At 38.9% G+C, this 12,500-nt stretch overlaps 2 protein-coding genes across 5 annotated transcripts in view; both read left to right on the forward strand.

Moving 5' to 3' along the window:
- Positions 1–7,578, forward strand: part of Tnks (tankyrase) — a 17,505-nt gene extending 9,927 nt beyond the window's left edge. For all 4 annotated transcript variants that reach the window (XM_027353061.2, XM_027353062.2, XM_027353063.2 and 1 more), the window contains exons 14-22: positions 1–168; positions 778–1,003; positions 1,196–1,349; positions 1,595–1,755; positions 1,982–2,172; positions 2,502–2,685; positions 2,852–2,960; positions 3,213–3,369; positions 3,982–7,578. The exon at positions 1–168 is cut by the window's left edge and continues 30 nt beyond it. In XM_027353061.2, coding sequence (XP_027208862.1) covers positions 1–168; positions 778–1,003; positions 1,196–1,349; positions 1,595–1,755; positions 1,982–2,172; positions 2,502–2,685; positions 2,852–2,960; positions 3,213–3,369; positions 3,982–4,068 — 1,437 coding nt within the window. In that variant the 3' untranslated portion in view covers positions 4,069–7,578. The remainder of the gene's footprint in view (positions 169–777; positions 1,004–1,195; positions 1,350–1,594; positions 1,756–1,981; positions 2,173–2,501; positions 2,686–2,851; positions 2,961–3,212; positions 3,370–3,981) is intronic.
- A 527-nt stretch (positions 7,579–8,105) lies between these two features.
- LOC138862457 (uncharacterized) overlaps positions 8,106–12,500 on the forward strand; it is a 60,256-nt gene continuing 55,861 nt past the window's right edge. The window contains exons 1-3 of the mRNA XM_070124859.1: positions 8,106–8,226; positions 8,794–8,897; positions 9,238–9,263. Coding sequence (XP_069980960.1) covers positions 8,106–8,226; positions 8,794–8,897; positions 9,238–9,263 — 251 coding nt within the window. The remainder of the gene's footprint in view (positions 8,227–8,793; positions 8,898–9,237; positions 9,264–12,500) is intronic.

Consider the following 12,500-nt stretch of genomic DNA (forward strand, 5'->3'; position numbering starts at 1 on the left):
TCTTATGGCCACCTGGACATCGCAGCGCTACTCATCCGGTTCCAAACGGCGGTTAATGCCACTGACCGGTGGGGCTTCACCCCCCTCCATGAAGCTGCACAGAAAGGGAGAACTCAGCTGTGTGCCCTCTTGCTGGCCCATGGTGCTGATCCCTATCTCAAGAACCAGGTTAGTCTCTCATTCCATAATGGACTTCCTTCTCTTCCATTTTTCCATCCTATCTTCCTCTCCTTTCCTTATCTCTTCTAGTTAGATTCTTCTCTTGTTTCATACTTGTTTCTTGTTTATTCTCTCTTTGCTTTTGTTACTGTTCCTTTTGTATATTCTCTTGTCTGTTCTGCTTTTCAACCATGTATTAATTCACTGTCAATGTGTGATTAGATATCAGAATGTGGCAAATGGCATCCCATGCCAGTCAGCCAGTCACCTCAAGCTGTGTCATGCCACAGCCAACGGGGATCGGCTGATGGGCGTGAGATGCCAGTCCAGCTTTCTGTCTAAGGTGGACCAAATGTCTCTGAATATGAGCGTATGTCCCAGTCACCAAGACAGGAACTGTGTGCACTCATGAATGTCCAATTGTGTTCCTCTATCTGATGGTAGGTATATCCCTCTAAGAGCAAATTCAGGCCTAGGCTAGTGATTTCAAGTTGCTTTATCCTAATTTAAGGCATAGGCTTAACTATGTAATTTTTCACCTTTTTACAAAAGAGCTGATGTAGTCCAAATCAGGCAACCTAAACTGCCCATTTCACTGTGATTTTCCTCCTCATCCAGGAGGGCCAAACTCCACTGCACTTGGCCACTGCGGATGACGTACGAAGCTTGCTGCAGGATGCCATGATGAGCCAGCCAGCCTTGGCACCAGCTGCAGGTGGGGCTGCTCCTCCTCCTGTATCCCCTGCCTCCCCAAAGCCCCCTGGCACTCCCTCCAAGAGTGCCTCGCAGTCGACAGTGTCCCCTGCACCTTCACTCATATCCATCAACAACATTGGAGCCGAGGGTGAGTTGGGTTGCTTAAGTGGTGTCCTTTTCCTCCTCCTCCTCCTCTCTTTATTTCCATTAATCAGTCCTTGGAATGTTTTTTCTTTTAGTCAGACTTATTTTGATGTATATATTTGTTAGCACGCTTTTAAAATTGATTTCATAAAATCTTGATGACCATGAGATGTCTGAAAGGCTTCATTCATTTCAGTGGAGACAGTCATGATGCCTTCAGGAGCAAGCTTGACTTTTACCCCAGTCATGTGTTCCTCGCCGGGCATTGGGGATGGTTGTTGCGACCATTCCCGTTGCGAGACCACACCAGATACTACAGTCAACATGAGCATTGCCTCATTTCTTAACAGGTATACTAGCTGTTTGTGCTGTTGTTGTAGGGTACTGTATCGGATGTATTCATTAGAAAATAAGAATTATGAATGGTTGATTGTGAGGACAGCAAGCTCCAGAAATGGACATTGGGTACAAAGCCTTTGAATATGGGAATGCCAGATGTATATAGGGTGGCCTGTGCTTCAGCATGGAAGAGGAAAATTTCTGACAATACCTTTTGCTCAACTTTGATATGCATTGGATCTCTCCTTTCAAACAGTCTCGGTCTGGAGCACCTGAGAGATATCTTTGAGAGGGAAGACATCACACTAGATATCCTAGCAGAAATGGGACACGAGGAGCTGAAGACCATCGGCATCAATGCATATGGCCACCGTCACAAGCTACTAAAGGGCATCGAGAAACTTCTTAGTCAACACAGTAAGCAGTCTGTTATGTTGGAGGGAAGAAGGATTTTAAAAATTATTATTATTGATTAGTTTCTCCTGGGTGTTACTGCCTTTTGTTGAGTGACTCATATTACTGAAAACGGGCATAAACTTTTTTTTTTTACAGTATCCTGAAGTATTCTATTCATTATTAGATATCTGAGATCTTTTTTGTGTCAAGTAACCACACTGAGCAGGAGTCCCCTATTGCCTTCCAGACGGATTACTAGGCAGCGCTTGCAGTAGCAGCGGTGGCGCGAATGGTTCATCACAGGGCACACTGCTGGTCGATCTCTGCCGGGAGGATCGTGAGTTCATAGCAGTGGATGAGGAGATGCAGGCGACTATCCGAGAGCACCGGGACAATGGCCATGCAGGAGGGGTCTTTTCCAAGTACAATGTTGTCAAGGTTGGTAGAAGGACATTTGTGCTTTTGTGCTGATGGGTTCATATTTTCTGGCCTTTTGTATCAAGGGTTTGTTAGTCTGTGTTGTAGGAAATGTAAAAAATTCAATAACAGAAGTATGAAGAACAGTAAAAAATCATTACATATCTTCACATTTTATGGTATACATATACTATAAACACAGTGTCCCAAATATGTTGCTGAATTTGCAAACGTATGTATAGAACACATTTGAAATATAACCTTCATTTAGTAGTGTAATGTTCAGTGGTCAAAGCAATATTTACATTTATGAGATGATGTTAGACTTATTTAACTTGTTTCCTTTTCAGATCCAGAAAATACGGAATAAACGCTTATGGGAGCGTTATGCACATAGGCGGAGAGAAGTTGCTGAAGACAACAGTGGTCAGTCCAACGAGAGAATGCTTTTCCATGGATCTCCCTTTATCTCTGCCATTGTGCAGAAAGGCTTTGATGAGAGACATGCTTACATTGGTGGCATGTTTGGAGCAGGTAATGCTTTGTTGATGCTTATGTTGTGCTTATGACTTTTGATACTGTCTCTTGATTTTTGTCCCATAGAAAAAGTCAACGAGATGCTGTTTTTTGTGTTTTACATAGAACCAATTTATTGCAGGCAGAAAAATATCTGATGTCTATTTTTTATTTTTTATTATAGGTATTTACTTTGCTGAGCATTCCTCTAAGAGCAATCAGTATGTATATGGCATTGGTGGAGGCACTGGCTGCCCAGTACACAAGGACCGTTCCTGTTATTCATGTTATAGGTGAGTATAGTTATTTTCACAGGTGTTATTGTTACCGATAATAATAAATTCATCATATCACAAAGTAAATTATTGGTTTGTAGATTACTATTGTAAAGGAAATGTGATGACCTTAAGATATTTTGTCCAAACGCACCGAATCTCCCCACAGCGAGAATCATTTTGAATCCCAAGCAGCAGTGATCAGTAAGAGATTAATTGCTGCAGTACCAATCAATTATAGTGACACTCACAATCCCCTCTCTCCATCAGGCAACTACTACTGTGTCGAGTTACGCTTGGTAAGTCATTCCTGCAGTTCTCAGCGATGAAGATGGCCCATGCTCCTCCTGGACATCACTCTGTCGTTGGAAGGCCCAGTGCCGGTGGGCTCTGCTACCCTGAATATGTGGTGTACAGAGGGGAACAGGTAGGGACATCTTGAGAATACTGTACTGTACTGTGAGAGAGAGTGTGATTGGGATTTTGCATATGTCTGATGTTTCGTGTTTTTTTAAACCAGGTAAATTCTACACCGTATTTTATTGGATGTTACTTTCGATTGAATTACAATATGCGTTTTGGGCGTTAAGCATTGCTCAATCTGGAGAGCAAATCTACTGTACATATTTTGTAATATGCAAAGGTGAAGAAGAAGAAACTTCCAGGGCATAGGTTTTTCGGTATTATTCATTTCTTGTGGCATTTTGGAATCCTAGTTTCTATCAACAATGTCAAGACCACACATGAACCATTAATTTCTAGATTGTCAATTGAAAACATTTCTGAATAATGGCTAATATTAATGACATGTAAATGCATAGACCCATTTTAACTCACTCACAACTGGTGTCCCATATATGAGACACTTGGAAAAGTAAACATTGCTAGGTGTCCTGCGGGTGAGACACCAGATTGAAGCTTTGAAGCCGGCTGGAAAAAAAAAAAAATTTGGCTTATAAATGTACTGTCGCTAATGGGTTAAGGGTTGAATAACATCTTTCTGCTCCTCATTTCCCCTCTTTCTGTCTCTCTCCTGCAGGCATACCCTGAGTACCTCATCACGTACCAGATTGTCAAGCCAGAGGAGGCCGGACCGAAAGAGGACGGTGCCCGGGACAACGACTGACCAGACTCTCCCAGTTTTAACGTGTCGGGGATTCATCAGCATCCTCCTTGTCTTCCTCCTCTTCCTCCCGCTTCTTCAGCATAGGGAAGACATCATTGTTCTCTTAGGAGTGGGTGGGGGTAGGGGAGAGAGGGGAGGAAGGGAGGGGGAACCTGAGAAAGAACTCGGAATATTGTCTGTTGTGATGATTGATTGTCAGAGGAAGTGAGAAACAGACAATTTTGCAAGAGAGAGGGACTTGAATTGTCATTTTCTGGTTTCTTTTTTCTTTTTATCTGTTTTTATTTTTTCTCTTTTTTTTTCTTATCTTTTTTATATGCACATTTGTGTTATTTCATATTTGTTTCCCCTCTGTCTGCTTTTGAAACTGGTTGTGAAGAGACTATTTTTTTCATTTTAATCTGCAGCAAAGAAGGGAGGAGCTCCGTATAAGTACCTCGCATGTAGCTGCACTATTGGGAGTGAAAAAACGGGGAATAAAGAAATTGCAAATAAATTATAATGAAAGGGAGAAAACTATGGTAAAAGAATTTTATGTATGTATCTAATAATGCACCTCTGACTGCTTTAAGAAAGATATTTCAAGAAAGAGAAGCTTCGAAAGTGGGATGGGGAACACTCTAAAATGCCCCCCTCCCCACGTTCCTGTAAGTGGGAGCACAATCACGTATTCTTTAGTCATTCCAAGCAGGAAAAAATACAAAGTCAAAAACTGAATTTAAAAAAAAAAGAGAAAATATAAAAAATTGCATGTGTGCGAAATGCAGAGTGAGTGAAAGAGAGAATTAAAGATTTATGTTTGTGATCTGTATTACCGATTTGAAGTTTATCTCAGTGGACAAGGAGAAAAGTTCGCATGATTTGTCAACATGCCAAGAAGGATTTTACTAAATCATTAGCGTTTCATTATTGTTATAATCATGATTGTTTATTTATGAATATTTTATTTAGCCATTTATGGTGTCCATTTAGTTTTTATATTCCCTCCCCGATAGAAAGAGTGTAAAGTCTTCTCTTGGTTCTGAGCAGGTGAAGCTGTCGCCATCAGCGAGGAAGAAAATTTGTGTTCATGGGCCTACGCGGGATAGTTTGATTCCGCCAAGGCTGGTCGTGTTCTTAAGGGGATGATTGTAGAGGGGCCCAAAGCTGGTAACTTTGGGCAACACAATTCAGGAGTTGATACGCATATTTTTATACTCCCATTTCAATTTTTATAGAAATGTGAACTGTAGGATTTGCATATTACTTTCTAACATGTGTACTCACAAGGCAGTGTTTGAGGTGTGATGTTCAGGTAGAACTGTTAGGTAAATTTTTGTTTGTTTGTTTTTAAAAGAAAAAAGTCTTTCATTTGTCTTTACTTGAAAGTTACATTGCAGAAAATTATGTAAACATTTCAAGGAAGATATTACAGAGGCAGTTATGTTTATATTGAGTGTGTTTGTGTGCGTGTGTGTATAGAAAAGCGACTGCTTTGCATGTGTGTCGGCAATTTGCCATACACACACAAAGCATTTGCACGTCTTGCAAGGCTGCTTTGGAACAGGGGAACCGGACTGTACTTTCGGTCCTTTTAGGAGATGGCTTTAAGAGGATATCCTTGTGTCTGTGTTTTTCCTTTGTCATTTGGTTTGTGTCTTGATGCGAAAGTAGCATTTAGTGTGTATATATATCGGAGGGAGAGATGTAATATTTCTTATATAAAGTTGCCAGGAACAGATAGTATTGGGCATTGTTTTTTTTTTTTTAATCTTTTCTTTTCTTTTCTTTAATGTTTTATTATTATGTTAATTTAAGGGGGGATTTATATATTTAAATAAATATATATATATATATGTAGACAGTTGCCTGAAAATCTTGCGGGTGCTCCTGTTTTTAATTTTTTTAACACCTCACGCAGAATAGATGTACATTTTCATTGTCATTGCATCACATTATCATCATCACTGTGATCTTGGTCAAGTTGTTCGGTAGTAGCTTAATAACCATTGTTATTACCATGATTATCTTTTGATTTCCTTTTCTCACATGGCATTGCTGATACATATCCTAGAAGCTGCGTTCAGTTGGCATCACGTCCGTTCAGAGAGGACGGATTGTGAGAGAATTGTGCAGCAGGTTGAAGTCAATATTGTGAATGAATTGTTGATTAAATGAAAATAAATATTCAGTTAATACACTTATTATTAGCTCACACAGCTTGGAAGTTGCTTCATATTTTTGGAATTTCTCTTGGTCTAGATTTTCAGTCTTTCAAAACAGGAATATGTGGGTGTGATAACTGACCCAGTCCAATCTTGTCTTTCATTGTGATTAATGATATTTATATAACTAAAAAGTTTTTTTTTTCTTAAGCTAGGGGAACATTAGGAAGTCTGGATGGTTCAAAGGCTCCCTTGTTATTTGTTTATATGATATGTGAATGCCAACTGATTCTAATGTATGGATTATAAATGATTCCTGTAGATTCTTTCCCTCTTCTTCAGTCTCCCTTTCTCGCCACTTAACGTCCTACTCCCTTGCCACTCCACTTTTTATGTTTACTCCGTCTTGCCCATCTATTTTCTATTACCACATATATAAATAAATTATGAGTATACAGGCATAAATGCAAACAGACACTGATGCGAAACTACACATTTGAGGGTTAGAGGATGTAAGATATAGTCCATAAACAGGAGATTCACCACTCCTTTCATGTATGAAACGGTTAACCAGAAGGTATAGATCTTTTGTTATATTAGTCGCGTGAAGATACTGTGTAACTGCATTTGTATGGCATCGTCTTCCAAGGAATGGTAAAGAAGCTTGGAAAGATGAAAAGGATTTTTTTTATTTTGTGTTTTGTTTTTTGTCTGTAGTGAACGGAAACCCGTCATCTTGAGGGGGAATGAATCTCAATCCTAGTAGTTGTGTTCAGTAGACTGTGTTGGAAAGTCGATGTGAGTTGAGAGAGTGAAATAGAGCTAGTGTTGTGTCTTCTGCCAACCCTGCAGAGGCACTAGCACCGAGGAGGAGAGGATATGAACTCCACAAGGTGGCACAAGGTGGACATGAGTTCTCTGGCATAAGAAAAGAATGGCATGTGCTGCACCGTTTGAAAAAGTGAAGCTGAATGTTGATATGTTTGTTTGAAAAAAAAAAGATGTTGAATAGTCTGGAAAATATATAATATGAACAGATTCTGGACATCACGCTTGCTCCATGTGTACATACGAAGCTGAAATAGTGGCCATCGATACTCATGGGAGAGAGATGTCAGAGCCAAGTTCTGGATTGCGGGCAAGGGCAGGCAGCTCCCGTGCCTCGTGACAGCTCATGACAAAGCTCTTGTGCCACCCCAGACCTTGTTATTTTGTATCTCTTGGGTTTTATCTTTCGTTTTTTTTTATTTCCATATTCTTGGTGAGCTTGAATTCTGTTGAATTTGTACAAATCCATGTAAATAAATATGACATGCTTTTTACATTATGGTGTAAATATTATCTGAAAATAAATTTGTGAAATATTTGTTGTTGTTTTAGACATCCCTCGTAGATGGTTTAAAATGTTTTAAGAATTAATCATGATTAATCCATAAACGACTGCATATGAGAGAGAGATAGAGCGCGCGCGTGCTCGTACCACACACACACACACACAGACACACACACACACACACACACACACACACACACACACACACACACACACACACACACACACACACACACACACACACACACACACACACACGAAACCCTCTCAATCCTTGTTCGTCGTGGGGGGGGGGGGGGGGGGTAGGAGACGGAAACGAGCCCAATGTAGTGGATTGTCCCTCCCTTGAACATCAACCCACATCTCACCTGATTTTGCTTGGTATTTTCTTCTCTCCTCTTCCGTATCTCGTCTCTTTTGTCCCATTCTAAGGTGTGCCGAAAGGATGAAAGGCTGGCTTTATGTCCGTCATGAACGGCGCGGTAATCCCTTGGTAAATTACGTATCCCTTACCTCTAAGGGGTAGACCGTTTCTTTTCCCCATTTTATTTAACCTCACTATGGCTAATAATGAAGATTCTTTACCCTTAATAGGGGCATTAAGGCTTAGCACTCTCTCAGCTAGCCTATCTGATTCCGATTTCAATGGTACTACTCCTTTGGCCACGGCTCCAACCACTGGTACTAATACCATCTCGGCGTTTATTGACAACTCTGTCCATTCTGAACTACACATCCGGGTTATTATTCAGCGTATTCTATAGGAGCTGCCCTGCCTGTAAGCTCGAGTGTGAGGTAGCTGTTCTCAGAATCAAAATAGACCTCAGTCTACTTGAGGCTAGACAGGAAGCACGATGACGAGGTTTTTCTCCCTCTACCTATTCCAAAATAGTCCTTCGCTCTGCACCCCCCCCCCCCCATCTCGCCAAGATGTTTCTGCACCTCCTCCAATATCTCTTCCATCTACCGTGAACCATACTACCTCTACTCCCCCTATCCTCCAGTTAAATCCCTTTTCCATTCCAAATCCAGATACTCCAATCTCTACCACTTCACCGATACCAACCCTTCCCCCCCCCCCTCACTTTACGCGTCGCAGCAGATAACCTGAACGTTCTACTCCATCTCCGCCTTCCACGCCCTCTCCTACACCCTCCTTGCCCTCTGCTCCTCGAACATCTATCCCCTCTTCTCCTCCTCACAAGAGATCCTTTGTTTCTCAGAACTTCCGACCCAAATCCCATCCAGAGACTCTTGAAGGCATCCAAAAATTCCTAGACATGACCCAAGAAATTGTTCCGATCCCTCATCCACCCTCCAACCTCTCTATTCCTAGTCCCTCTACATTCAAAGTATTTGCCGATATCCATCCACTAAAAGGAGTAATATAGAAGTGGGAATATTTACATCCAACCCTAACCGTAATAACTCCATTGCTCATTCTTCTTCCGCCTTCGAAAGTCCCGGATTTTCCTATTTGATTTTGTATTCTAACCTAGATGACACCCGTCCACGCTAGGGGGAATTAACAAACGCTTATTACGTCGGAGAAAGAGAGACAGACAGACAGAGATAGAGAAGAGAGGAAAGAGAGACAGAGAAGAGAGGAAAGAGAGACAGAGAAGAGAGGAAAGAAAGACAGAGAAGAGAGAAAGCGTATACGTACATATCTTGTTTTCGCATTGTTCCAAGATCGGGCAGTTCCCGGGCCACCATGGGTAAGGTCTGTTTGTGGGTTGGACTTCGTTATAAGTTTTATTTCTCCTAACTAACATCATCTAACTTGCATCCTCTTGACTTGGACTTGTCAAGTATTTACAGTTGTTAATATAAGGTGTAAACATATATCATGACAGATGTTGTTTCCCAAATTATTCTTTTGTAGAAAATTTTGCCAAATCCTATAATTCACTTTTCGATATTATCTGCTCATCAAAATGTCGTTTGAGCGGAATTGCTTGTATCTTTTTCGGCTCATGTCATAAAGAATTAAGTCTTGCCCTGTCATATATTACCACATAACAGGTCACTTCAGAAATAGAGATTGAAAATGTATTAGACACAAAACAAATGGAACTCATGAAACATATTTGCAATCTATCGGCCGGTGTGTTAAAAATGTGCGTGGCCCGACCCAATGAATTTTCATAAATACAGATGCAGAAATAAAGGCATATCTATCTATACATCTGATAGATATACATTTAACCATCTATTTGCCGGGTTGATATGCATGTCCAGACTGATAAATATGCATTTATTTCTTTATTCATGTCAAGTATTATACGAATATTCTTTGGGTCGAGACTCGCACAATTATATGGACATGCATATAGAAATAAATAAATGCATATCTATCAGTCTAGACATGCATATCTACGGTACAAATATATAGATAAATGTAAATATATCTGATAGGCATATATTTACCTATTTCTCTGTATATGCAATTAGGTTGAGTTTAGCACAATTTTAACAAACCGGTCTAATGGGGACAACAGAACTCTAAAATAATTGTTTTATGAATGAACGCTAAGAGACATTTAGAACAATGAAATAACGCCTGGACTGAATGAATCACAAAGACAATCTGATAGGCCTGTTTATCGCCTTAAAAGTTACTTCCATAAGTACGGTAGGCCTACAATCAGCCACAGAAAAGTACAACAAAGTAAATTAAAACAAATATATTAATAATAATAAATAAATCAGCGTAAAACATGTATTTAAATAGCCTTTCATATCACCTCTTTATCAGGATTTGCTTTTTTACTCTGGGATAATGATCTTTTCGAAATATTTACTGCAACAGTAGTGTTGATTCAGGGATATATATATATATATATATATATATATATATATATATATATATATATATATATATATATATATATATATATGTATATATATATACATATGTATATATATATATATATATATATATATATATATGTATATATATATATTATATATATATATACACTATATATATATATATATATATATATATATACATATATATATATATATATATATATATATATATATATATATATATATATATATATCATATATATGTATATATATACATATATATATATATGTATGTATATATTTTTTTCTATTTTCTTTTTCCTTCTTTCTTTCTTTTTTTTTCTTTTCTTTTACCAGCAAAAATGTCAAGAAGAAACGGACAGCCAATTCAAAATGACCTCAAGTTATAAGACACTTAGATTAATAAATGTATACAAAGACGCACGTATATACATACGTGCCCTTATATATGCATACATGTATAATAAGTACAAATGAGCATGAATATCTGTAAAGTGCAAAATGTGTATTTGACCGGTTTCGATTCCTTCTTCGTTAGCAATACATCTCTTGTACTGTTAAGATATTCATTCTCATTCTCACACACACATGCACATAGACACAGACACACATGTACGCACGCACACACACACACTCGCACACACACACACACACACACGCACACACACACACACGCACGCACACACACACACACACACACACACACACACACACACACACACACTCGCGCTCACACACAAAAACACACATACACACGCGCGCGCGCACACACACGCACACGTACACGTACAGGCACACACACACACACACACACACACACACACACACACACACACACACACACACACACACACACACACGCACACGCACACGCACACGCACACACACACGCACACGCACACGCACACGCACACGCACACGCACACGCACACACACGCACACACGCACGCGCAAACATACATATATACAACTCCAACCGATACACATCTCTCCAATTCCTCCTGCGGGTGTTTGTTACGAAAAATAACATGTCCTAAAACATTCACAACAGTGAGAATCCATTCTAGCCAGAGTGGGAGAAGTTCCCGCGCTCAGCATAATTTTGTAAGCGACCAAATGTCATGGCGGATAATAGCGCCTGTAAAGCTCGCTGACTTCACACAATTATGCACTCTGACATTCTCTTCGGCCGAGATAGCCTATTGTACTCTTGTTAGAAATGGTTCCACTGTCTCACCATTTACTCTGGTGTATTGTGGTATTTCTTAGAGGTTAGAGTAATTATTGAGGTTGCTGTTTCTCTTATTTATGTTGTCCGTTATTTTGTTTGTTTGGAAACAGTACGAGAATTTCATTTCCATCTTCAAACCAGAAAAAAGAAGAGAGTGATAGCTGCAATGGTAGTGATAATGATGAAAAAACATCATTTATGATTACCATCACGGGTTTCATCATTAAATTCATTATTGCGATCATCACCATCATCATTACCATCATTAATCTTATCATCATAATCGTCATACTATAATGAAAATGATAAATGATTATGATTTCCATAAAGATAAAGATGATAATAATAACAGTAACTACAAGAACTCAAAGTGCGCATACCTCCGTCAACCACCTTTTTCAAGTCCACTAGTGACGTCCGTAAAAAAATAACCTCCCTAGCAGAGGTAATGATCTTCATCACCATTATCATTGTCATCTTCATCATTATCATCTTCATTATCATCATCATCATTATTTTTTCTTTCACTATTATTATCATCATTATTATTATACCACCATTATCATTATAATTATCATTAGTAGTATCTTTTCATTATCATCCTTATTATTCTTACCCTTATTATCAATATCAAATTTATCATTCTAATACCGAAAATATATTTCACTCTTATAAATAATTGTGGTATTCTACTAGTTTACCACAGGGTGAAATTTCAAGGAAAATCAGAACGGCAATTAAAAGTATATTTCTTCTGTTATCATCAAAAAATAAAAGTTATCGTTATTATCATTGGGATTATTTCTCAAAGAAGGATAACGATGGATATAATAATGGAATGAATGATTGATGTTTACGAAAGTAGGAATGGATTAAAGAGATGATAATG

This window comes from Penaeus vannamei, chromosome 8 (genome assembly GCF_042767895.1).
Source record: "Penaeus vannamei isolate JL-2024 chromosome 8, ASM4276789v1, whole genome shotgun sequence".
Taxonomy (NCBI): domain Eukaryota; kingdom Metazoa; phylum Arthropoda; class Malacostraca; order Decapoda; family Penaeidae; genus Penaeus; species Penaeus vannamei.